The following is a 25,999-nucleotide window of genomic DNA, read 5'->3' on the forward strand; positions in this document are numbered from 1 at the left end:
GAGTGAATCATAATGTAAACTATGGATTTTGTGCGATTCTGATGTGTCCCTGTAGGGTCTTCAGTTGTAACGAATGTACTGCTCTGGTGGGAGACGTTGATAATGGGGAGGTTGTGCATGTGTGGGGGCAAAAATTATGTGGGAAATCTCTATATCTTCCTCTCAATTTTGCTGTGAAGCTAAAATTGCTCTAAAGAAACCAGCGTCTTAGTAAAAAAAAAAAGTCATATCTATTGACTCAGCTGTAGAATTTCTTGTAACAGGTAATCAAGAAATTATTTAAAGGAATTATTCCTAACCATTGAAGTTCACAGATTTCTTTTCTAACTTTATGAAATTTTTCGTTATAGACTCTCTCCCTCAGCAAAAAAATACACATACTAACCCATACACATGTATTACTTCTAATTTTGAGTGTTTATAGACCCTATGAAATTTGTTCATGTACCTGTAGTTTCCTTACAAAAGAAAGAAAAATTATTAATTTAAGAATTTAATAATATTAACTGTGAAGTTACTTATGGTAGTGAATAAGTCAAAGCAATTTGAACGTCAAATAATAATAGAATGTCTAAATAAGTTATAAGACAAGAACAAATTGGAATTTATGTAGCCTTTAAATTATGATATATGTACTGTTTTTTAAATTAAAATACAACATAGTAGAAAACTGTGAAATATGCATATATGTGGAAAATGAGAAGAAAATACACAAAGACACTACTTATTATGGTCTTGGCATTGATGAATTCATGGCTGATTGTTTTCTTGTTTTTCACACTTTCAGTAACATTAATTTTAAAATGAGAAGATAAAAAACACAAAACAAAAAGAAAATCATTCATTAAGTCTAACTATCTGTTGTGCAAATGTCCATGGCATCAGGTCCCGTCTCCTTTTCCTTGGAGAAAGGACTCATAGTAATTCTTACTCATTTTTCGTAGCTGAGATAGATGGAATCTGCAGGATAAGCTGGAGTTTTTTTCTTTTTAACAAAAGAATGCCACATTTCTCAAACTCTATAGTATACTTTTCGGTTTTATTTGGATCCAAGGAAGACTGCAACTCTTTATATGTGTTAGACATTTTAATTTTCAAAATATGTTTACGTCTGCCTCCGTATTTGATTCACAGCTTCCTCGATGTTTAGCTTAAACTGTGAGATCATTCAGTGAAAGTTGTCAATGAGAAGATAACGATGGATTAATAGATAATAATTTATTTTTATAAATCTGCTTATTTTTTCCATTTTAAACACAGATTTTCATAAATTTGTGTCAAGTTAGAAGAAAAAGACAAAAGTGGACACTTTAGTATATGTAAATGTTTGTGCTCAATGGGCAAAATTAATGCCCAATAGAAATTCTAAAAAATGAAATATAATTGTAGAAAGAAGAGTCTAGTTTACAGAGAAGAATTATGAAAAAAAATGCCTTATTATGAAAATCATTTGCTTAATATTTCTCTACATTTAGAAAGAAATTTGAGCCTTAGATATGAGTTGATTTTTAGTCAATATTTAACTTGAAGCCTTTAAAAATGTTGTTATTGGTTTGTTGTTTAGTCATTGTTTAAAGGATGATTGTTTTAGTTATTGTTTTGTTTTATATAAATAGTTTCGTCTTTCTCTCTTACAAAATAGAAAAAGCTGTTGTAAAAAAACAATAATAAAAAGGTTGAGAAGTCTATTAACAATATTAGGAAAATTAAAGGGCCCTGGGGTATGTCTGTAAATGAGAAGATATTGACTAAAGTCGTGACCCTTATTGTCAATTTGAAAAGTCCCTAGTTTACTACTCCCCTAACACAGTTAAAAAGAATAAAGGTATTTTTCTCTACAAAATCACATTGTTCTCTTATTTTAGCTGCAAATTCCCTGTTTGACAAAAGAGAAGAAAGATAAGCGGAACAGGAAGTAGAAACTTGCCTCAGGGAATCTGGGTTTCCAGCTTCATCAAAGGCTATGGAGAGGATACAACAGGGAAATGGTGGCCAGGGGCTCCCTCCACAGATGGAGACTTGGGTGACAAAGTCAAGATTATTATTAAATTGGTTATTAAATTCATGCCTTAATTTTTAATGAGCACTGTGATATAGCTCCCCCGAATGACCAGCAGACATACAGGAACTAACCTTTACTGGCACGTCAACGAACATTCATCTAGGATTATTTGACACTGCCTTCTTATCCCACAGAGCAGTGGACATCACTGGGAAATGTTCTCTTAGAAGAAGATAAAGGAAATACATATCCACTCCATGGAACAAAATTATTATCACAAGCACAAGAGATTGTTTCTGGTAAATTTTTTAAAAATGACAACTAAAGGGGCTGGCCCCGTGGCCGAGTGGTTAAGTTCGCGCGCTCCGCTGCAGGCGACCCAGTGTTTCGTTGGTTCCAATCCTGGGCGCGGACATGGCACTGCTCATCAAACCACGCTGAGGCAGCGTCCCACATGCCACATCTAGAAGGACCCACAACGAAGAATATACAACTATGTACAGGGGGGCTTTGGGGAGAAAAAGAAAAAAAATAAAATCTTTTAAAAAAAAATGACAACTAAAAATATTCTGCTGACCATTTTGCATGTATTCTTCTTTTTGTGACTTACATTCCTTACTCAACATATTCATTTTAAGAACTAGGGAATTTGATTTTTATTTAGATTTAATGTGTACAATTAAGGCATTTCCCTCTAATTATCTTTAACATAAACACAGTGGCCACTGGAAGATATGTAGTGATTTTAGAGAGAGTTTTCTGTTCTTCGCTTTGTTTCGGTTAGAACAGATGTATCTATTCTCCAGGAATTTCTTGATAAAAACAGGATTCAAAAGCACGTTGTAAAGAACAAACCTTAAAAGATAATCACTATATTTTCTCGTTGCATGCATTTTCTAGGAAACATATCTGTAACCAAGGTCTTCCAGGTCAAAGAGTTTGGACAAACTTGGGCAAGCAGTAAGGGAAAAATCTAAGGAAAAGGAGTGCAACATTGAGTTTTAACACACCATGTGTGCTGTGTGTGTGTGATGGTTTAAGCCCTTACAGTTGAATTGATTTCAGAAAGGGCGATATCAATGTAAAGTGTAACAAGGCTGCATGAGTGGTTCATCAGACCTCCAAATATATCAAAAATAAGTAAAAAAAAAAAAAATTGTGGATTTTTTTTCTATTTTGATTTTGTAAACAACTACATGGAATTCTTATAACTTTAAAAACCAATACAACTTAAAGAGGCATTGTTTTTGATTCAAGTATTTTACCATTCTGCATTGTTTTATTGATGACTAAGGAATTCAGACTTTGGAATCTTGATGAAGATAGATTATGTATGGAAGAATTAGTGCTAGTCAGGATGCTGTTGGAAGAGCAAACAGGTATTGATTTGTCAAAAACAGCAATTAACAACCAAAATTAAATAAGTAAGCAAACTCTGCATTTTTTGTCTATTGTGCCCCCTAAAGACAGGATTCTTTCCAACTACAATGTGAAAGTGTCTCCAGAGAATGTATTCACTATTAATTGGAGAGTTTATGTGAGGGACTTTGACGTGCAAACAGTTGAGACTATCAATAAATACTCTCTGTATACAATGAAATTGTGTCCCTGTGAGAGGAGAATGTCTTCAGGTCTTGCACCTTTTCTGTGGAATCCTTTGCTCTGGCTTTTGAGAAAAGGTTACAGGATGTAGTTCTTTAAAAAAAATCTGGGGCAGACTTTGATGGTCCAGGTTTTAAATTAGGTATTTTCTTGGCTATCCCTTCTTCTCTATTTCCTGTTCTAAGTAAATTGACTTTAAAAACAATCACAAAATCCGGCCCCGTGGCCGAGTGGTTAAGTTTGCACGCTCTGCTGCAGGCGGCCCAGTGTTTTGGCGATTCGAGTCCTGGGTGTGGACATGGCACTGCTCATTGAGCCGCGGTGAGGTGGTGTCCCACGTACCACAACTAGAGGGACCCACAACTAAGAATATACAACTATGTACCGGGGGGCTTTGGGAAGAAAAAGGAAAAAAGTAAAATCTTAAAAAAAAAAAATCACAAAAGTGATCCGGTCTATTTCTCCTTGGAAATTGAATGGAATATTATAAAGTAAGTCTTAGTCATAGATTGATATACAGATTCTAACAATTTTGAGTCTCACAGAGGCGGACTTGCAGTCGTTGACTTTCCAAAGGGTTGTGTTGAAATGACTGGATGACAAATGACCAGGTGAAGTCTGAGTTTTGACAGGGTATTCCATTCGGAAGGGAAATCAGAGATGAACTAGATCATCCCCTTGTTTGCCGGATGGGGTCATGGAGCTACTATTGTGTGCAGATAAGTTAGAAGCTTTCACAAAGACGACTTTCAATATAAAGATTTTCTAATTCATTTCCAACAATAAGAGATCTTTTGCTATCACACAATTAATTCTTTCATAGGCAACAATACACATGCAATCAATACAGGTATTCATGACAAAAAGTTATCAAAATACTAAAAGACTAGGACTTCTGGTCTCCTCTGCTATCATCTTCATGTCTTCACTGAGTATCCAACGTTAACACATAGCTTCCCCACCACCATTCTGCCTTCACCTCAACTCCTTCCTGGAGTTCAGTGGGCATTAGAAGTCAAAGGCACCTGCTCAGGCACCTTTGGAAGAAGTTAAATTTGTAAAAAATATATTTGAGATCATTATACACTATAGGGACAGCAATCATATATGCCCATAGTTTAATCTTCATTTCTAAGAGATAATCTAACAGAGATTTTATTCCAGCATCTTTTCAATTTTCCAACCCGATGATATTTCTGTTTCCCTAAGAAAGAGAAAGAACTGAAAAATGACCGTATTATCTAAATGTTGCCAAGTTGGCTGATCTCTAAATGATTTGATTTCGTTGGTACGCCATGAGGCAATCACTTCAATGTTTGTCAAATTAATCAAAAATGAGGCTACTAAAATAATTGGGAACCTAAATTTAATATATATTTTATATATACATATATCTTTATATGTGTGTGTGTGTGTGTGTGTATGTGTGTGTAGCCACAGTAGGAAACAGATTATTAAGGGAGAACAGTGTAGATCTTAAGGAATGAATTTCTTCCTTTACCCTCACTATTTCTTTAAAAGGGAAAGAATAAAAGATGAAGAGATAAGCTTAGGCCTTTAGGCCTCATTCCTCATGATATATTAGGATGCATTTAAAATTTAGAACAGGCCAGAAACACTGTGCGGTTCTTCCCTGGATGAAGATTGACTTTCTGAAGACTAAAGTACAAACACAGTATGGACATGCCATCACCGAAGACACTGTACTGGATCTATACATTTGAATAATAATAAAAAAGTATTCATTATATATAAAATGTTTCCCAGATACCAAAGATCAAATAAAAATCCCACCCCTCCTGCTGTGTTCCTAAGTATGCTATATACTCATTTGGGAAATGTTTCACAGCACTTGTCTCAGAGCAATATTTTCTGGTTTATGGGGCTGGAAGCAAAGGGACCACCATACCCCCTACTTTGGGAGTCATGGTTTCCTATAGCACCACACTGCAGGCCAGCTGTGAATGAATGCCGCATACACTCAACATATTCTCGTGTTGACCTGGTTATCGACAACCTTATCTGTGGTCACCAGATCCCACACTCAACTTGTAGCTGTTATTCAATCTAGAACCCAATGGGCATTCTCTTGAAGTCGGCTTGGTCCTTCTATTCTCCTTTTGGTAGGTCTGATATGTTATTACGATAAAAACAGATTAAATCGTGAAGTCCTAAAAACAGCACTGTTCCTCTTCTAGAGGACCTTGCTATTGCTACTTAGAAATAATGTAAATCATTGGAGATGTGATAAATTTATAAATATTTAGTCCTTCACCCACAGAGATATTGGATTAGAGTATATAACATACAGCACTTAATGTACATAAGAAAATTTGGATGCCAATCCTCCAACATAATTTCTACATTTCTACTCTTTCTCAGTGGCGTAAATTTGGTCGTGTATTTTGAACAAGAGCATTCCATAGCAGTCACTGGCAAAATTAGAATAACAAAAGCTTTATAAAAAACAGATGTATCGGAAAATGATTCAGAGTAAAAAATAATGAATGACATTCATTCTCTCGTAAATAATGAATATGCAACTCACTTGATTACAAATCTCCAAATATCTACTCACATAACAAAGACAGGAAAAGTGAAGCAAAATCAAAGTTGTCTTGTAGAAATAAACACTTTTCTATAGGCACATGAGCTTGAAAGATAAGGGACTGATGGCTCCAGGTGTTTGCCATATTAGGTCGACTTTGAAAGCCATAATACGGTCAGCACTTGTTAGCTGGTGCCCAAAGACGTGCATTTTGAGCTTGGACCTTTGTCACAGGAAAACTTATTACTCCATAAAAAGACAAAGGACCACTGAAGGTAACCATTACTATTTGTTCTTTTGGAGGATGTTGTCTTGACTATCAATTAGGAAGTAACTCTCTAAACTTTACATCAGATTGCCAGTGGAGGTGCCCGAGTGCACGGCAGTGTTTATAATCACATAATATATGGTTCTACCTTAAAAAAAAAAAAAAGGGTTTTATCAGGACTTAAGTTGGATTGACAGTCTTCAATCTTTTCAGAGTAAATAATATATTAAAATAACTGCACTGAATCACAGAGGAGATTACCTCCCAATTAGGTCAATCCTGTATGAATCCTTTAGATGAGCAACAGGTAAAATTTTCATGAAAAACCCAAGAACAAGGTGGTCTTCAACAGATTTGTGAGGCCTTCCAGTTAATGTCTGATAATTATGATAAATTTCAACACAATAACATACTGGATGTGCAACTTATGGGGTTTTTATATACCTGTTAATTAAGACTATCCTTCTAAAATTTTCCCAGGTAATATTTTTAAAAGAGAACTTAGATAATCTAGACATTAAAAATGTATACTAATCTTTAAGAGGCTAAAATATTACCTCTATATTCAAAACAATGAAAGCATAATGAGACAACTAATGAACACCACAAATCTCTAGATAAATATAAAACACATTTCTACCGAAGTGTTTTCAACATTTGAAACCTTGAATTTCCACTAAACAATGTCGTTAAGAACACAATGTTCTTCCTTTTCCCTGTATGGCATCATATCTGTTATTAAACAGTGCTCTCAAGGAGCAATTTGCAATGTATTTTCAACAGAAACAACTTAACTTCCAATAAGAATTGTATATATTCAATATTTGATTCAAAAACAGGTACATTCCCTTTTGATGGAATGTGAATCCTCCACGAGAAAATTTTAACCAAGGTTTTCCCAAACTGCAGTAAAAGAAATCTTTTATATACTTTCAAATACTGTGCCTTTTTATTTAAAACAGTGTAAACATAACAACTCAACACCACCAATAATTGGAAAAAGACTGGTTATGTGAACACTAATTTCCTTGAATGCCCCATGAAAGTAAGGGTAAAGAAAACAGACAAATCTTCAGGAGAAGTTTCAGTTCACCTTATCAGTGGTAAAAATATTGCTTTATTCCAAATGAACATACAACACAATTTACTGTTCTTTTGGGGGCTTCCTGTGAACTGAGTAGTCTGGGCTCATGATTTCAACAATTTATTCTTTCCATATGAACCACAGAAGCCAATGTCTTGTTCCACCCATAGTAGACTTGCTACAAAATAAATACTAATGAGGATGACGAGAAAGCAAAGGGTAACTGTCGATTTGATCATTGGCTTGTGTAAATAACTTAAATATGCATGATTCAAAATAAACACATCCTCACCTCACCTTGAGATACTTATATCATAATGAGCCAATAGTTGTTCCTCTAAAAAATATTCACATCAGAAAATGGTCTAGACATTGTCAAGAGGTTTATAGGACCCCACCATGCAAGTGACCTTGATTGAAGAACTTACTAACTGAACATTATACTTAATGGAAAATTTTAAAGTGAACAGATCTAAGAGGGAACATTTATTTTTTTTCTGAATACTAGATTCCCTGATGTTTCAGAACAAATTTTAGCAAGCTGGATACGCACACACATGCACACACATACACACAATGAACACATGTGCATACAACATACCAGTGCTCCATTGAGCAAGCCCACACACACACACACACACTCGCACACACACACACACACTCAGGCGCGCACGCACACACACACACTGAGAAATGCCCCTTCAGAGCCCCTAAATGATCTCAAAGAAAAACATTTCTATTAGCATGATTTTAGTGACACGACATTGTGATTTTTTTTCTCTCTTTTTCTATAATAATTTCATACTTCCCTCTGAGATTCTGTGCCTTCAAACTTCAGAGGAAGCTGGCACATAAGAGTAGCTAAGATTGCCCCCAGTGACTCCTTCTATCTCCTGTTCTCCTTCTTCTTCCAAAGTTTTTGTGCCATTCTTCAAAAATTAAATAGAAAACACTACATTTGTTGACATGACATAACCCATGATGAGGCTGTCGAGTGAATAGAAATTTAGGGGTTGGGACTGGCAAGCCAAATGGTAAGGGCCACCTGCACATCGGCACGTCTGCCCTCAGGATACAGCTCGTCTCTTTGAAACTGGGTCACTGCCAGTGCTTTTTTAAGAAGACACTGGCACTCTGGGGCTGAGGGTCTGTATCGCCCACATCTAAGAGCCAAGGAGGACAGTGTTGGGACTAACTGAAATTGTATTCCGAATCCTACCCAAAAGCTTTAGTTGTAAGCTTTATCCCTCCTGAAACATTTCTTTCCATTTAAAAAAATATTTTGTTAAAAAACACTATGATATGAGGGCGATAGACTATTTGGTTTCTTCTAAGTAGATGCTCTTAAATTAATGCATATAAATAATTTGTATTTAATTTCCTCTCTTTCCTGTTGAGCAAAGCATAGAATGCACAGATTCCTACAACTCAAGTCACTTGGTCAATGCACAGTCTCTTTGTATTTCACTTCTTAAGACAAATTGTGCCTCTCGTTCTGATTTGGCCATGGGGCTCAGGGGCAGAAAGGCTGTGTTTTCACTTGCGCTGTCCTCGGTTTCTACGCTGGCCAGTTCATAGTCTTCTGACCTCCTGGCATCAGTCAGAATTCGGATCTGCTCCTGGACAGTTTCTAGCAATATTTTTACTTCTTGTTGTTCTGCTATAAGACAATCGCTGACTGGAATACTCACATTGACAATATCCGCAGAGTAAGAGTTTTTGCACCATTTGATGCTTTTGACTTCAGAAATCCCTGGCATTTGCATGCAGGTTTCCTCCAGGCCCACCGAAGGGATGATGGGCACGGAACTGGCCCTAGTGGATGAATATCCCATCAGGTCCTTTTGATCCAAGCTATTAAAATAGGAGTTTGTCTCTCTTGAAGGCAGTTGCATATTTATAGATGCGTTTTGTTGGGTTTTTAAACCAGTGGACGAGTACCTGAAAGAGAAACAAAGAGTTGCATATTCTGCTTTCTGTTATCCTCCTTTTGAGCAATAATCAGTCAACAAAGCACTTTCCACATGCACCATCTCACTGAATTCTCACAGCAACCCCATGAGACGGATAATACGTTCCCAGTTAAACAGAGAAGTAAACTGAAGTTCAGATAGGTGAAGTGACTTGCCCAAGGTCACACAGAAAATAAGTGACAGACTGAGACTCAAACCCAGATCTTCTTACTTTAAGTCCAGGGATCTTTCAACACACCACAGCTGTAAAGGCAGGTGGGATATAGTCTTCCTCACCTCTATCCTAGAATACAAAGTAAATGGGGATTGAGCAGGTAAGTGTGGCCTTCCCATAGTGACAGACAGGAAACCCACAATGGCATTACTCCACTCCATCAACTTGACCACCCTCTTAGCCCTGGTTTAGTCTGGTAGACTTGTTGTGGCCACCCTAGTTGGGGGCAGTCAATCACAAAGCTGGATATTATGCATCAAGTTACTATGGTCCTGAGTTTTCCTGCTTCACCCAGACTCCAGGGAAACCAAATCCAAGTTCCGTTGGCACTCCGCTATGAAGGAACTGCCTCACTGCCAGCTTGCTGAGCCTGAAAATGGGCATGGGGGGCATACAATTCCTCTGTCTGCCCAGGGACGCACATGAAGTGAGTTCCATAGGGCCCCTACCAATCTAGCAACATTTCTCACATGGTTTCAAGAGTCAAGTAAGTTAGTTCATTGATACATGGCCCTAGCTTGTCAAGAATGCCAATGTGCCATTCCAAGTCATTTGAATACGCTAGAGTCTGGTTAGCCCCCTTCTTGCCTGTGCAGAACTAGTGAATTTTCCAGTGCCTCTGAACTTCCCAGGGCCAGAACTTGGGCAGCCATATCCTAGAGTCATAGAAACATGGTTTGGGGACTTGGACAATTTCTTTATTCTATTTCTCAGTTATTTGTCCTTAATTTAAACGTTAAATTAAACATTATAATTTAAGCATAATCCAAACATATCCGCCCTTCATATAATACATCTCATTCCTCTTGTTTTACATTATAACGTAAAGAAAAATCATGTTTATACATGGAAAGAATAATTGCAATGAGATGTGTTGGACACTAAACACAAGTCTTTATTAAAAAGACATGATCCACCAGAGTGAGAAAAGATGGGGAACAAATTGAGGGGTTGTTGTAGCCCCCTTCTCCCTTACTGTGCATAGTACAGAGTTGGGAATCAATAAATCTTGATGGAATGCATGAATGAATACATGAAAAGATCTTCAGGGTAAAGATTCCCTTTACATACCCTTTAATATCCATTTCAAACATAATAACAATAGCCAATATTTGCACAGTGCTTTTAAAAAGCACTTTCATCTCTTATTAGCTCGTTAAATTTTTTTAAAAACTGTGTGGTTTATTTATTATTATTACCATGTAATGGATGAATAAAGAGACTAATGGTTACCCAAACGAATTGCTCCAAATTGTACCTTTAGTAAGCAGCAAAGGAAGAAGAGAAACCCAAGTTGTCTTATTTTAACTGTTACTATCAAAGCCAGAGATGAGTGGGCGTCCCAAGGTGCACCAGAACACTTTTTTTTGAAATGTGTAAGCTTTACGTGTGCAAATTGTATAGCCACGTACAAGAAAATTTCCTGGAGGATCTTACTCCTTTCCCTTTAGCGTTATATGACTGAAAATCTGAGCCTAAAGCTTCTAATCAATTAATCGACCTCAACAAGAAGAAAGTGGGCACATTTCAAGCTTTTGTATTCTGTTCTTACCACCATCCTGTCAGCACTATTAATAATGTTCAAAGATATAGAACGTCTGTTATCAGATTCACCAATGACATAGAGCCAAGAAATACAATTAGGATAAAATCATATTTCATGTAGATATCATGAGGGTATATCATCGGGTAGAAGCTAATAGGTTGAAATGTGAAGGTAATAGGTGCAAATTCTTATACCTGGATCTAAACGTTATTTGTAAGAACGTTGAATAAATATGTAAATATCTTAGAGGATTTAGTCAATTGTAGCTTCAATAAGCCAACGATGAGGCATGACTAAGAAGTAACTAAAGACAATTCAAGCCAAACTTGGAGCAGTCTAACATGGCTAAGTGCTGAATTAAGGACTTGGATGAGAAAGAAGAATTGTGGTGATTTATGGGTCACCTCACAAGCCAGATATGGGATGCACAGCTGGCAAAACCTGAAATCTGAAATGCTACCATAACATGAAGGTGCCCTTATACCATTAGAACTCTCTGAAAATCTGAGTTTGTTTTGAGTCAGACATGATTTCAAGTCCCAAGGCCATTGCACGCTCTGGAATCTTAGACAAATAGCAGTCTCAGTGTAATTTCCTCATCAATGAAAACAATCAGGTAGTAATGCTGACCTCAGAGGATTGCTCTGAGGGTTGGTTGAAGTAATACACCTTCGCTATTCAACCAGAGCACATTGGGAGTCCTCATGTCCTTCCCAGAGTTGCTGTGAGTGTCCTAGCACTGGTATTTGAGTAGAAGATGAACGTTACTCTCCAGAAGTGTAAGTGAGAGCTAAATTTCTAGATGTGATTCTGGATTAGAAGACTCTCAGAGTCTGTTTCCCTTGAGAGTCAATGACTCTTTCCCAAGTATGGTCCATGAGCTTGTCGTTCATTGACTGTAAAATACCAGCTCAGACTGCCCTTCCTTTGATACCGAAACAAAGAAATCACAGGTGCATTTCCTCTGTAACTATGTGAGTCAAAGCACCCTTTAAAGAAAAAAGATTCTGACAATTAGTCACTTGGTTTGACTCCCAGTAATTCAGGGGTCAGGCCAAGGAATTTGTGTTTCCCCAAGAGACTCCAAGACTCGGTTCCTGGTGCATACGGCATTAGAATGAACTGACTAAATCGAAGGAATCCACTTTTTTCTCTGGAGCTGTACAATTAGAGATTCCATTTACACATCATCATCCATAAATATGATTTTCTTCACATTTCTTTTCTGGTTTAGTGGTTTATTTAGTCAGAAAGGCCAGCATTCAATCTCAGTTCTTTTATAAGGGATAGCTCACCTTGGGCTAGCTATCTAAATTCTACTATCCTTACTGTGTTCATCCATAGAATTCCCGAGGAATAAGTGATGCGAAGTTTGTAAAGTTGCTAGTTAAATGAGGTAGATAATTGGTATATTCTGGATACCTTCTACTTTGAAGGTGGCAAGCTAACTTTTGTGATTCCACTTCTTTCTGTCTAGCATATGAATATATTAGTCTGATTTGCCTGACATAAGCCAGTTCAAAACCATGCAAACCATTGCCATGATTATCCCTGAGGCACCGAGAAGGAAAGGCTCCTGAAAAATCTCCTCTCCACCTCAGGCTTCACTAAGATAGGTGCCGGGTTCAAGCTGGGCTGAAGTCAGTGCCAAGAAGACAAATCACATACTCTGGGAGCCTAACTAGCAGACAGCGCCCACATGCTTGATAAATAAGCAACAGATGGCTGAAGGCTCTTGCAAATTCATTTACTCCCCCTCCAGGCTAGGGCCAGATTTGAGGAGAGCCTTTGGCTGTGAAATTCTATTACCATCCCATTTCCAGTCCAGAGAGACGGTAAGTCCCCCAGGAGTGGAAAATCGCTGTTTTCAAGGACTGAGAATGAAATCGCTCCTTGAGATTCATTGTGCTGAGCACACAGTGACTTATACTTAGAGTCGCCATTTATCAACATCGGGTGCATATCACCCACAGGAAAACACACGTGGCTGGCCAGCTGGAGAGAATATTCCAGACCCAATGATGACTGAACCAAAATAAAGCCACCAACATGCAAACAATAAGTGTAAGTTTTCTAGGAGGTAAAAGACAAACCAGTGTCTGAGGGTGCCATGGGAATCTCTGAGCCCCTGCAGACCCGTTGTGTGTATGATCCAAGACTGTGCCTGGCACAGGCTCCAAGCATCCTTATTGCTGGTACATGTGAAATGATAGCCATGATGGTGCCCAACAGAAAGAAAGACAGCGTGGGCTGGGTTCTCTCTCTACTCACAAAATCTCTGAGCTCGATTTCACCTCACTCATTCTCACTCTAACGTTCGCCCCAGGGAAAAAAAATATATATATATTTATATACATATCCCTAAGGAACAGACATGATTAGTGATTTAAGAAGACAAGTAATTATGAAACAAGATTAATTATAATTATAGGCTAAATGCAAGCCCCTTTTCCAGATATAAGGCAAAGAGAAATGCAAATTGCTTTTTGACTTGCCTTACACATTTTGGACAACTTGGCTGCTAAATTGAATTTGCAAATGTCACCCCAGATTTGTACCAAATACATATTACGGTCCATTTGGAATTGCTTCAAAATTACAAAGCCCAGCCACAAGCTATTTATTTCCTATCTTCTGATCTTCCTTAAGAAATCTGTTGCTGAGCTTTGTCAGACAGGGAATTACTGCGTGTATATATATATATATATATATATATATATATATATATATATATGTTGCCCAGAAGGAAGGAAAAAGGTCTGTGATGGTCCTCCTGCCTGCCTTGGCCTTCAGCTGGATACAGACAGTGTGGAGAAATACCCAGCCCAAAGCAGCATGGAAACCCGGCCCGGCTTATCCAGAGAGCAAACAAACTAGATGCAGTAAGAACCTGGCTGAGTTGACAGAGGGCATGGATCCTGAAATTTCTGCAGTAAACCCTGACTGTGTTGCTCTTGAAATCAATGATAATCCTATAACAGTTTCCTTGAGAATAAATACCAGTGCTAACTTTTCTGCTGGCTCTGCTTCAGGTACACACTCTTTGCACATGTAATATTCATTAAACCTGCCCAACAGCCCTCTGGAAGGCTGGTATTATTTTGTTCAATTTATAGATGAGAAAACTCAAGCTTAACTGCTAAAACTTTCTCAAATTTACACGAATAGTAAGGGACAAAGATGAGATTTGAACCCCAGTCAATTTATGTAAGGGCTGCCATGTTTGATTGAGCAGTGTCTGCCAATTAGATGAACGATGGCTAAATCCATCCTACACTCCACTCCCCATGTCACGAGCCCTGTGGACATAGGGTAAAGGACACCTTTCTCACTGCAAGGTGGGCAGCAGTCACGGTATCCGAGGTCTGTCTTTCCATCCCTACACCACGAATGAAACAAGATACATGAGTTCAGCAAATTGTATGGTGACAATATGCTGTCAACGCTGACCTTGACACAGTCAAGACTGCTCCATGTAAGCAGATACTATGTATATGTCACAGGTGACTGTCTAGGTATTGTCCATAATTATGTAATTTTTTTCAAACCTAAGGATAAAGAATTAAATACTTTTTTCAAACCTAAGGATAAAGGAACACTTTAGTCCTCCTATTTTTTTTAATCAAAGACAGATTCCCAGTTGTTTTAGCAACTATATAATAACATAGCGCCTAGACATCTATACACCTTTCATCTTAGTGTTATACTTCTTTTCCATCTAACATTTCCCTAATATCTATTTCCATTGCACCCTCTTTTGAGTTAGTTTAGCTTTGTGCAACAAAGATGGGAGCAAGCATGAACAGCCAATTAATGACGAAATCAGTGGATAAAACCCCAAGGAACATAATATCTCAATTTAAAGCTATAGCACTAACGACACCCTCGCTAAATTGCATGGCTTTTAAGACCTACCCTTGGCAAGGTATTGTGTCCTGGTCTGGGATCCTTGATTCCTCAAGTTGCTGATATGCTGGTCCCACGATTCCGCCCAGCCTGCTTCGGGGCGAGGGGGGTGTCCTCCTGAAGGCATTCCTATGGAGCATACCACTCCTTTGCCCTGGGCTGCAGCAAGAGGAGAGACTCCTGCTGGGGTGAAAGAAAACCAACAAACAAGTTGACCATAGCAAAGACCTCACAAGTGGCTGCTCAGACTTCTGAAACACTGAATTTGCACCCAGATCCTCAAAGTCCCAGGCCAGGCTGCATCGGTGACTGTCGTGTATCTGTCAGGAGGGCATTGGAAGCTGTCAAATCCATTTTACCCTTGGAGAGACTGAGACAAAGAGAAGTCCCTGAATTTCTGGCTTCCCAGTGCGGAGCACAGTGGACTAAAATAATTGCAGCTTTCTAGCCAAAGATAAGAGGTGGGCTTAAGGAATTCTCAAGCTCCTGACTCACGTGCTCTCTCACTATCTAAGCTGTAGGAGTTGTCTCTCTAATAAAAATAAAATGGCTTTGCTATTAGACACTGACAAGAACTAAACACAGGAATTTGGTCTTTAGGAGGTTACAGGGAAAATTTCACTTGTGTTAGTGGTAGAATAAACAAACTTTATTTTAATTGGCATTCACCCCTTAACATACGTGTTAAGTTCCGAGTTGACTACCTCAAATTTTCGTCAATCTTGAGAAACTCAATTATTTTTCTTTTGAGCTGGCTTTTAATAAAAATCTGATTATATATTTCATTTTGACTCATAAAACCAAATACCCGAATAACCATATGATTTTTAGATTCCATCAAAGGGCAAAAGACATCAGTAAAACATACACTAGGTGAGATCCCTACAGAGACAGTGTTACACAAAAGAACAGCCTCTCTATAAAAATCAATTGCTAATTTGTCTCATTACCTATTCCATATCCATTTCCATCTCCACCCCACTGAATTCCCTCTACTACCACATGAAATGGTAAGAACTTTGTTCCTGTGTAGACACTCCATGAGATGTCAGTTTATGTGGTCAAACTGCTTTTGCAGTGTTCAGACAATAAGTGAACTTAGAATTTTGTACTGCCTTCTCATTTCACTCTGAAAGTATCAGTAAAACCATATAGAAGAAGATGAAAAAAACCTTTTCAAAATTTCAATAAACCCATCAAGTTCTAAAGGGATCAGTCCCCCAAAGGAATTTTACCCCAAATCACTATATTATTTGGAGCTCTGGAACTCTGCTCCCACCAGTATTACTGTTATTTCTACTTAATAAATACAAAGCTTATACTATTTAAAGTTAGAGTTTGAGAATCTGACATTTGAGTGTTAGTAGCCACTCTCCTGGTTTGGGCGACATAATGGATCAAATTTCATATTCATCAAGCCAACATTAACTTCCTAAGTTAGTGCAAAGACTAGATCATACCTGGCAACACTATTATAGTTTCATTCTTTATCACAGTATTTCTTGTATATTGAGCCTTAAAAGGCCTGACAACAAGGGTCCTCTAATTAGGTCGCTAAGTCCACAAGTTTAAGGAGCTCATGCGTTTCCCTTCCTTCCAGCTTCTGTCTATAGCAACCAGTGGCAATTATGGAGTCTGCGGGGTACTCAGGCTTGGGTGCTGGAGTTAGTAGCATCTGGGTGTGCATGTCCAGTCTGTATGTTACTAGCAGCACGACACTGGGGGAAGTACTTGTACTTGTCAGAGTCCTGGAGGGAAATAGATGGCACTCTAAATTGGCTCATTTGGGGAGATTTTGCTATTTAAAAAAGTGTGTTCAGTATTTGAAGAAAAAATAAAAGCAATACAGGATACTACCATGCATCAGGGCTAGTGACAAAAGGAAGGCGTTCCTGTGCCTGTAACTAAAGGGGCAAGGGGAGGGAGCAGTTACCAGAATGGAGAGAGAAAGGGGTTACAAGGAGAAGACCACCTGGCAGGCACTGTGGCCCCAGGAAGAGGGACATAGCTGAGGCAACTAAGCAGGGAGAGAGGGGGCAGAAGTACCAGCACCTGCCCCTCCTGCTCCTTCTATTTGCAGTGTGCAAAAAGAAATTGATTACTCACAGCTAGCCAAACTGTCACAACCACAAAGTCTAAAGGTATGAACTGGTGGCCCGTCTTAAAAAACAGCTCTCCACCTATTGATCAATCAACTCTTCCAGCCTTCTCACTCAGTGGCATTCAGGAAGTTATGGAGCAGTTTGCAGGCCACATAAATCAGTGACCAGGTTATCAATCACGAAAACATTTAACTCTACTGCATGTTTTACAAAACAAAAGCTATGATATATTAAACTATAATTTACAAAGTTCTAAAAGCACTTTATAAATCAACCCTTGCCTATCCATCAGGACACAAGGTATGTCAACAAATACTGCAATGTCATTGAACCAAACACAGAGAAAGGTCTCCTAAAGACTTCCTTATTTAATCTGCAAAGTGACGGCTAGAAACCACAGCAGAAGCCAGTTTAGGAGGGCATGTCTCAACAAGGAGTAGGGGTGGCTATTTGCAGCTCAAATACATTAGAAGCTGTAATTCTTTTTTATCTCAGCTTTAAAACGTTTATGACATAATATAGTACTAGAATAATATTATCCTTAATTATTTCACTTGACTGGATAGAATACTAGTTTAACATATGTTATAATCAGCAGGGGAAAATATTGTTCTGGAAGAAATATCCATCTTCTAAAGGGCTGGTAATTTTGGACTTATTTCCCTAATTAAAGAACTTCCATTAGGTCCAGTGAACTGAAATGCTCATTTCACAGGGAAATATATGTAAAAACCTCAATTGATATAACCCAAAACTTGTGGTTAATAACTAAAGCAATTATCCAATAGTCAAACATATTTCAATCCGGAGCTGTAAATATTTAAACTATTTTTTTTAAAAAAACTTAGCAAACCCTTAGTATCTCAGTCTCGAGTCAGGCAGAATGAGAATAAAAATCATTGTCAAGTACTGAGGAATAGTATCGAGAGTGACTGAAAACCTCATAGAAAATGTGGCCAGCATCAACAAAATCCTTTTTTAGGGACTCATTGAGAGGTGAAGGAGAACACGGTTTCTTTGTATATTACACATTTCTGTCGTGATGGTTTTTAAAACATTGTCTAGATACATGAAAACCAAGGGTCAACAACATTTGTCTTTCATTGCTGGGGACAATGGTTATTTTTTACTTGTTACTTTAAAAAAATTTAATCCTTCCATATATTCTTCTTTAATTTTAAAATACTGTACTTCTCACTTAGAAAAGGAAGCTGAAATGTTTAGACAACTTCCACAAAGACAGATATACATAAACATAATGTCTGTTCTAGCATTAGTCCCAAACTTTGGCACTTGGTTTAGGAAAAAACCTTGAATTTTTGGCGTTCTAGATTCCTTATGTACAAAACACAGAATTTGACTAGAAGATGCAGAAGAGCTTGTTCACCCTCAGAATGTGATGAAATTTATAAGATAACTTTATTTTTGGCTTTCTCCCCAAAAAGAGCCAATTTCTATGGTCAGCTTGTACAAGAGCGCCATATTATCTATTCTTGATAATAGAAGATCATATAGACCCAAGGAAAAGATTTTCCAGGCTTCTTCCTCATGCAAAGTTTTCTTTGTGTGAGATCTGTGTTGAAAGACCTGGAGCACGTCACATCAGCTGCCTAGGGAAGAAGTGGTCATTAAATTTGCAGACAGTGATATGGCAGGCTAGGAAAAACCATGTTTTAATAGTTTTCCAGAATGCAATAGTTTCAGTCACTGGTCTGTGTCTGCAGCTTTGACGGGTGTTGAAAATAGTTCCTTTAACCTTCTTGTAGGGGCACTGCTGCCTGTGGGTATCTTTGGTTTACCTGCTGTGAGCTGTTGAGCATCCACTGCATGAGGAACTACAGGAGAAGCAAGAACAGTCATCTCTCTGGAATAATGTTGCAAGCGCTTGTCACGTGTTGTCCAGCATTATACACAGTGTGAATGCACGCATCCCCACCCTGATTAGCTACCTGTACCTGTGGTGTTTGACAGATTGGCTTCCTCTGTCAGGAGAAGGGACCTCTGGGAAGGACTGGGGGCCGGCAAAACTTGACTCCATCATTTTCTCCAGTGCAGTCACAGGATGCCTTTCCGCCTTTGAATACTGTGGGAAATCACATGCACAGAGTTGAGCTGGAGATCAGGTATGAGAGGAGGGCCTATAATACACTATAGCTAGGTATTGAAGTTATTGAAACTTGCCAGTAACTTTTCCACTGGCACCTCATCAGGAGAACGATAGAGACATCATGTGCATCCCATTTCTTGCACGCTGTGTGTGCTCTCTCCCCTTCCCCGATAACTGTCTGTGATTAGATAAGGTCCATTTAAGATGGCTCATCACCTTAGAATCCTGAGTCTGTCTTCTCATTTTAATCTACACCCACGGAACATCATGCCTAACAGCCAAAAACACAAGAGTCTGTTTTATTTAATGTAACTTTTACAAAAAAATAAAATAAAACAATTAGTAGCTAGACTACTAATAATAGGGATTCAATAGATGCTGAGTGAATGGGAACATTCTCAGAATCATGGACAAAATTGATTCAGAGTATCTACCTGCCACTTTCCACTGTTCCACTCTTTCAGCCTGTTTCCGGGTAATTACCATGCCTAACAAGAGAAATTTGTGAGCATTTCACACTTTATGGTCATTAACTCTTGGTTTCACTGTTGGCTATGGTATCTCATAGGGCCCAGGAGCCTAAGAAAAACCTATAGAGATGACACATTAAGGAAAACTTTCCCAAAGGAAATTTCAGTGGCATCTCAACCAGCCAGCGAGTTGTCAAGTTTGACACTGCCTGGACACTTGGCACTTGAACAGGCAGTGAGGGGTAGCAGGTTTCTCTTTGAGAAACTCCAGATGAAAACTATTCTGAGAAATGATATTTTTAGAACGCTAACCAAACTAGAGAGATTTTGAAATCTGGATATTGATACACAATGTATGAACAAGAATTTCACAGAAAAGTAAAGACATATACAATATACATATGAGAAGGTGTGCAACTGCATTCATTGTCAAGGAAAGAAAGTCAGAATAGAGAAAGTTAAATTTCAAGAATATTAGACAAAGGCAAAGATTCAAGAAAAAGTAGAATTTGTGCTTACTTGTTGGATACAATTGGCAATATGTTCCAAAATGTTAAATATACATACTTTTTGATCCAGAATACCACTTCTAAGAATTTCCGTCATTAATACAACTGAAAAAGTTCAAAATGATGTAATTGCCAGAGTACGTCAGAGGTACAGTTTTTAATAACAGAACAGAGAACAAACACAAAAGAAAAACAATTGGAAACAATAGAAATGTCCACAAATGGACAGCCACTGCAAAGAATAAAATCAAGGTACAAAAAGGTATTCATAATATGAATCTATTTGTGTAAGTAAGGAAAATGCAGTAAACATATGTGCACTTTAAGTGCATATATGTGTGTATATATATATGTATTTAGCTTTGTGTGTATATATATACACATATATAGATTTTACATGCGTACATAGACATATATATTTCTGTGTACATGTGTTTATGTGTGTTCATGTATGTGTTTCCCACACAACCAAGCAAGATGTAGGTGAAAAAAAGAGGTAAAACAAACTATTATTTAGGTATTATCCTTGGGGAAGAATATACCAGTGGGTATGGTCTATGGAGACTAGGGGAAAATGTCAAGGTTATGTAACCTTAAGTTCAAAGTCTCTAACTAAATGTTTTCTTTTTAAGTACTTCCCAAAGAAACCACATAGTGGCAGTAATGACCATGTCTTGAATCAGAATCCGAATTCTACAAAATGGACGTACAGTACAGAAGCTGGTCAGACTTCTCGCATAAGGGAGTAAATTGACACAGAACAAAAAGAAGATATGGAGATAATTTGGAAAAGGTGGTGGTTTTCAACAATCCAAAATTACAAAGATCCAAAGAAAGATGGAAATACCTTCATAGGTGCTTCTTTATTGACTAATTAAAGTTGTTTATTACAAACCATCCATGGAAAAAGTGAATTGAACGGACATGTTACTGAAATGTAAGCAATGTCCTGAATTTCTATCTGACTTGGGGTTCTATAAAAGATCTATTGGGTTTTTTTTTTTTCCTCCTCCAACTTCTAATAAATTCTTTCAAAAGATGAACTAAGACGCCTGGAAGGCTCAGCTACAGAGACAAGTGAGATGATCTGGGGACGTCTGTGTCACAACGGAGGAGGTAAGCCTCTGCTTTGCTCCCTCAGAGGGCTTTCAGGGGCAACATCAGACAAGTGTTTCTGGAGCATCTGAATTTTCTAGAGAAATCATCGGATCGTTAAAAGTCAACAACTCATTCATTTTTTTTTTAAACAACGTGTGTCAAAAAGCCTAATTCAGCTTTTGGGTGGTTAGTTCAGAGTCTCTGCCTTGAATGAGACTTGGATTCCGATGCTAGCGGCTCTTGTTCAACATCCTGGATAAAAGTTTTGAATACAATCCACCTCTTACTTGTTCTTCTCATTCCTAGCATTTATAATAGATATTGTGTTCTAAATCTTTTCTTTCCAATTCTTAGACTGTTGCTCTACAGTTGATTTCAATTATATGATTTTGGTCCATCAACATAAATTTGTTCCTAAAATTTATTATTTTAGATCGTTTTCCTTCTCTCACAGCTTTTATGAGAATTGTTTTTATTTCAGTGGCTGCATTTAACCTGAGATTCAGGTTTAAATTGTTACTATACCTATCCAGATTTGGTTGACACATGTGGAAACACTAAAAAAAGTCCAATACTTTGTCAATCCTTCAAACTAATATGCTATACTTGTTGGTTCAGATGAAGTTAGAAATAGCTTCTAGTTTTCAGTTCTGACAAGTAAAGAGCTTGGAGGTCATCATTCTTGTCCTTATAACAAGAAAAAAGCTGAACTGAAAATCAATAACTATTCTTATATCCATCAGATAATTGAGGTTGTAGGGCAAAGCACCACTCTGACATCTGGAGGGACAAATGAATACAGAAAATCATAGTCAAGATCAGCTTATCTACACCAGAACAAAAAAAAAAAAAAAAAAAGAAAGAAAGAAAGAACAAGTGCAAAGAATAGAAAACACTTACAAATATGACAAATATTAATTGAACTATACCAATAACCATTTTAAATATACAAGGTATAAATACACCAATAAAAATACAGAGCTTGTCCTCACGGATGAAAAAACAAAATCCAAGTATATATTGTCTACAAGAAACCCACTTTAAATATAAAGATACAGATAGGATAAATGTAAGAGTGGAGAAAGATATATCATGCTAGCACTGATCAAAGAAAAGCTGGAGTAGGTATATTAATTGCAAACAAAGCAGACTTCAGAACGAGGAAAAGTATTAGGGATAAAGTAGGATAAAAGAAATGTCATTTACCTAATGATAAAGGGACCAATTTTCCAAGAAGATAAAACAGTTCTTAACATATAGGCACTTGACAACTGATTATAAAAATATATAAGGCAAAAACTGGTAGAACTGAAAGGAGAAACAGACAAATCCACCATTATACTTGAAGACTTCAATGCCTGTCCATCAGTAATTGACAGATCCAGCAGGCAGAAAATTATTAAGGATATAGTTGATCTGAAGGGCACTCCCAAACAACTGGATCTAATTGAGATTTATAAAATACTGCTTCCAAAACAGCAGACTACACATTCTCCTTGAGCTCACATGGAACATTCATCAAAATAAATCATATTCTTGACCATATAACACTTTTTAAGAAACTAAAAAAAAAAGAAATCATACAAAGTGTATTCTCAGACCACCTTGAAATTAAACTAGAAATCAACAATAGATAGTTGAAAAATCCAAAACTATTTGGAGATTAAACAACACTCCTGTAAACAACAGAAAGTTCAAAGAGAAAGTCTCATGAAAAATTTTAGAATATTTTAATTAAATGAAAATTAAAAATACAACGTGTCAAAATTTGTGGGAGGTAATGAAAGCAGTGACTAGAGGTAAATTTACAACATTAAATTCTTATATTTGAAAACAAGAAATATCTAAAATCAATAATCTGACTTTCCACCTTAGGAAACTAGAAAAAAGAGTAGAGCAAGCAGAAGAGAAATAATAACAGTTAGGAATTAACAAAATTGGAAACAGAAAAAGAATAGAGCAAATCAATAGAAGCAAAGGAGATTCTCTGAGATGATCAATAATGTTGATAAATCTCTAGTCAGGCTAACGTGGAAAAAAAAAAGAGAGAAAATTACCAATAATAGAAGTGAAAGAGAGAGTCCATCACTACTTTCCCATGGACACAAATAGGTTAATAAAAGAACACTGTGAATAACTCTATGCCCTCCAAGTTGAGAAATCAGTTGAAAGAGACCAATTTCTTGAAAAGAAACAGATTACCAAAATTCACACAAGGGGGAATAGGTAAACTTAATAGCCCCACATCTAGTAAAGAAATCTATCTACTAGCAAAATAAGTATCATTTAGGAGGTCTGGAGATCCCAGGAATGTAAACTGACGAGGGAAACTGACTGTATTGCAAATGTGTGAAAGACCATCAGTGGGAGGTGGGGTGGGGGCAGCGCTGTCCTCAGAAACTGTGGAAATGAATGCAATCTGTAAAAGTAAAGGCAAAAAGTACTGCACATAAGCCCTATCTCCTTGCTTCTAGGCCCCTCAGCAGATAATAATAATAAATGTAATAATAAATAAAATATTTGTGATATATTTATATATGATATATAAATATAATTATATAATTGCATATATGTCTCTTGCATTATATATTATGGATTATAATATATTAAAATATATATTTATTTGTATATTATATAATGTGTATATATAAATGTATATAATAAATATATATTATATATGTGATTATGCATTTTATGTATATGTGTGTATATATATATATGTATATATATCTTTGATCTGTCTGTTGAGAACACCTAGAAGCAAGGACATGCTCAACAAAAACCCCATACTGAACTGATGAATTATGTCAAATTGACACAGGGACAAACTGAAAGAGCTACTAATGGCCAAAGCTGAGAAAATGTAATCATAAAATAAATAAAATAGTATTTAACTGTTGGATGTAACTCAAAGCATTAAAAAAAGTACCCATGAGTTCATACTCTTATAAATAAATGACGGAATAAATAAGTAAATGAGGAAGAAGAGACAAACCCTTTGCAGGAGGATTCCAAATAACTTAGGTAGATGCTCCGCCCTCACAAAGGGGGACCATAACTCCCACACCTTAAGTGTGGCCTATACATAGTCACTTCCTTCCAAAGGGAACTCCGTAGAAAGGGAGCAGGGAAAAGAGTACCATCACCACAGAACAGCCTGACAAACCCTCCCTCAGATGGACGACAAGAGTGGTCATCAACAGCGAGAAATCACATCGATAGTGGGCACTTAGGAGAAGGATGTGATGAAAGTGGCGCTTTACCTCTGTGGTCTTTCTCCCCAAAGCCCTTAACCCCAGCCTCATCATAAGAAAAACATCAAGCCACTTCCAACAGAGGAGCATCCTACAAAATACTTGAGCAGTCCTCCTAAAAGCTGTCGAGGCTGTTAAAACAAGGAAAAATCTCACAAACTTTGGCAGCCAAGAGGAACCTACAGAGACAGGACAACTAAATGCCATGAGGTGTCCTGGGAGGAGATCTTGGGATGGAGGAAGCAATTAGGTAAAAACTAAGTCAATTTGAACAAATTATGGGTTTTAGCTAATAACAGTGCATCAATATGGTTTCATTCATTGCAACAAATGTACCATATTATTGTACTGTTAATATAGGTGAAACTAAGCACAACATATACGGGAACGCTCTGTACTATCCTTGCAACTTTTCTATAAATCTAAAACTGTCCTAAAAAACAAAGTGTACTTAAAAAAAAAGATATTTTAAAAAGCAAAAGATACACACCAAAAAAAAGCCTTTAGAGACTTAGAATTAATTAATTACAATTAATTAGAATTTAGAGACTTTAGAATTCTGCCTCCCTTCAGTTTTCTGAGCAGCTCAGCTGTAGGCCCTCAATATGCATAACCATTGAGTTTAATCTCCAAAATAGTCAGTCTGCACCAATCTTCCTTGAAGGTCGCTTAACTGACCAGGATCACAGCCTTTGGATATTTTATGCTTTACACTGAAAGCATTTAATATGGTTCCTTCCAAAATTCATGCAGTTCCATGCTTGGGAGAAGTTAGCGTTAGCACAATTTTAGCCATCGGATTATATCTGCAGTCAAGTTTCAGTGCTCAGGCCTCTGTCCACCAGGCCTTCCCCATTCACGTTTCTCTACCATGTTACAAAGTCTGGCAATTGATCACACATTCTTTCCTTGCACTTTCACAGGTTTTGAGTTTTTGTGTGCGTACATGTTTCATTAAGACCTCCTTTTCTACAATGTACAACATGTCCCTTTAAAATTGAATAAGGAGATGCCATAGTCCACTCATTGACCGGTCATTTCAGCATGAGCTGAAGCACTTTCATTTTAAATACCCACACAGGCCTTGCTCAACGCTGTCATGCCATGGGGGGCACTCATCCATGACAGCTGGCTTCCCTGGAAGACCGTCTTGTGGAGGTGCTCCCGGGGAGCTGAGGACGTGCATTGTTGTTGGCCGTCACCTGCTTCGCTCCTAACACATTGTTGGGGGTGCACTGAGATCAATATATCCATCAAACAAGCAGGCGCATGTTGTAAGCAGAACAACAACATTGTTTCCAGGTCCGCCACATGCA

General features: G+C 37.5%; 1 protein-coding gene across 7 annotated transcripts in view; it reads right to left on the reverse strand.

Moving 5' to 3' along the window:
* Positions 1-7,345: 7,345 nt before the first annotated feature.
* Positions 7,346-25,999, reverse strand: part of NRG3 (neuregulin 3) — a 1,008,158-nt gene continuing 989,504 nt past the window's right edge. For 2 of the 7 annotated variants that reach the window (XM_044760110.2, XM_044760099.2), the window contains exons 7-10: positions 19,201-19,328; positions 15,153-15,326; positions 9,689-9,760; positions 7,346-9,445 (exon numbers count right to left, since the gene is read on the reverse strand). In XM_044760110.2, coding sequence (XP_044616045.2) covers positions 8,938-9,445; positions 9,689-9,760; positions 15,153-15,326; positions 19,201-19,328 — 882 coding nt within the window. In that variant the 3' untranslated portion in view covers positions 7,346-8,937. The remainder of the gene's footprint in view (positions 9,446-9,688; positions 9,761-15,152; positions 15,327-19,200; positions 19,329-25,999) is intronic. The other 5 variants (XM_044760121.2, XM_044760117.2, XM_044760104.2 and 2 more) reach the window with 4 other exon arrangements.

This window comes from Equus asinus, chromosome 2 (genome assembly GCF_041296235.1).
Source record: "Equus asinus isolate D_3611 breed Donkey chromosome 2, EquAss-T2T_v2, whole genome shotgun sequence".
NCBI lineage: Eukaryota > Metazoa > Chordata > Mammalia > Perissodactyla > Equidae > Equus > Equus asinus.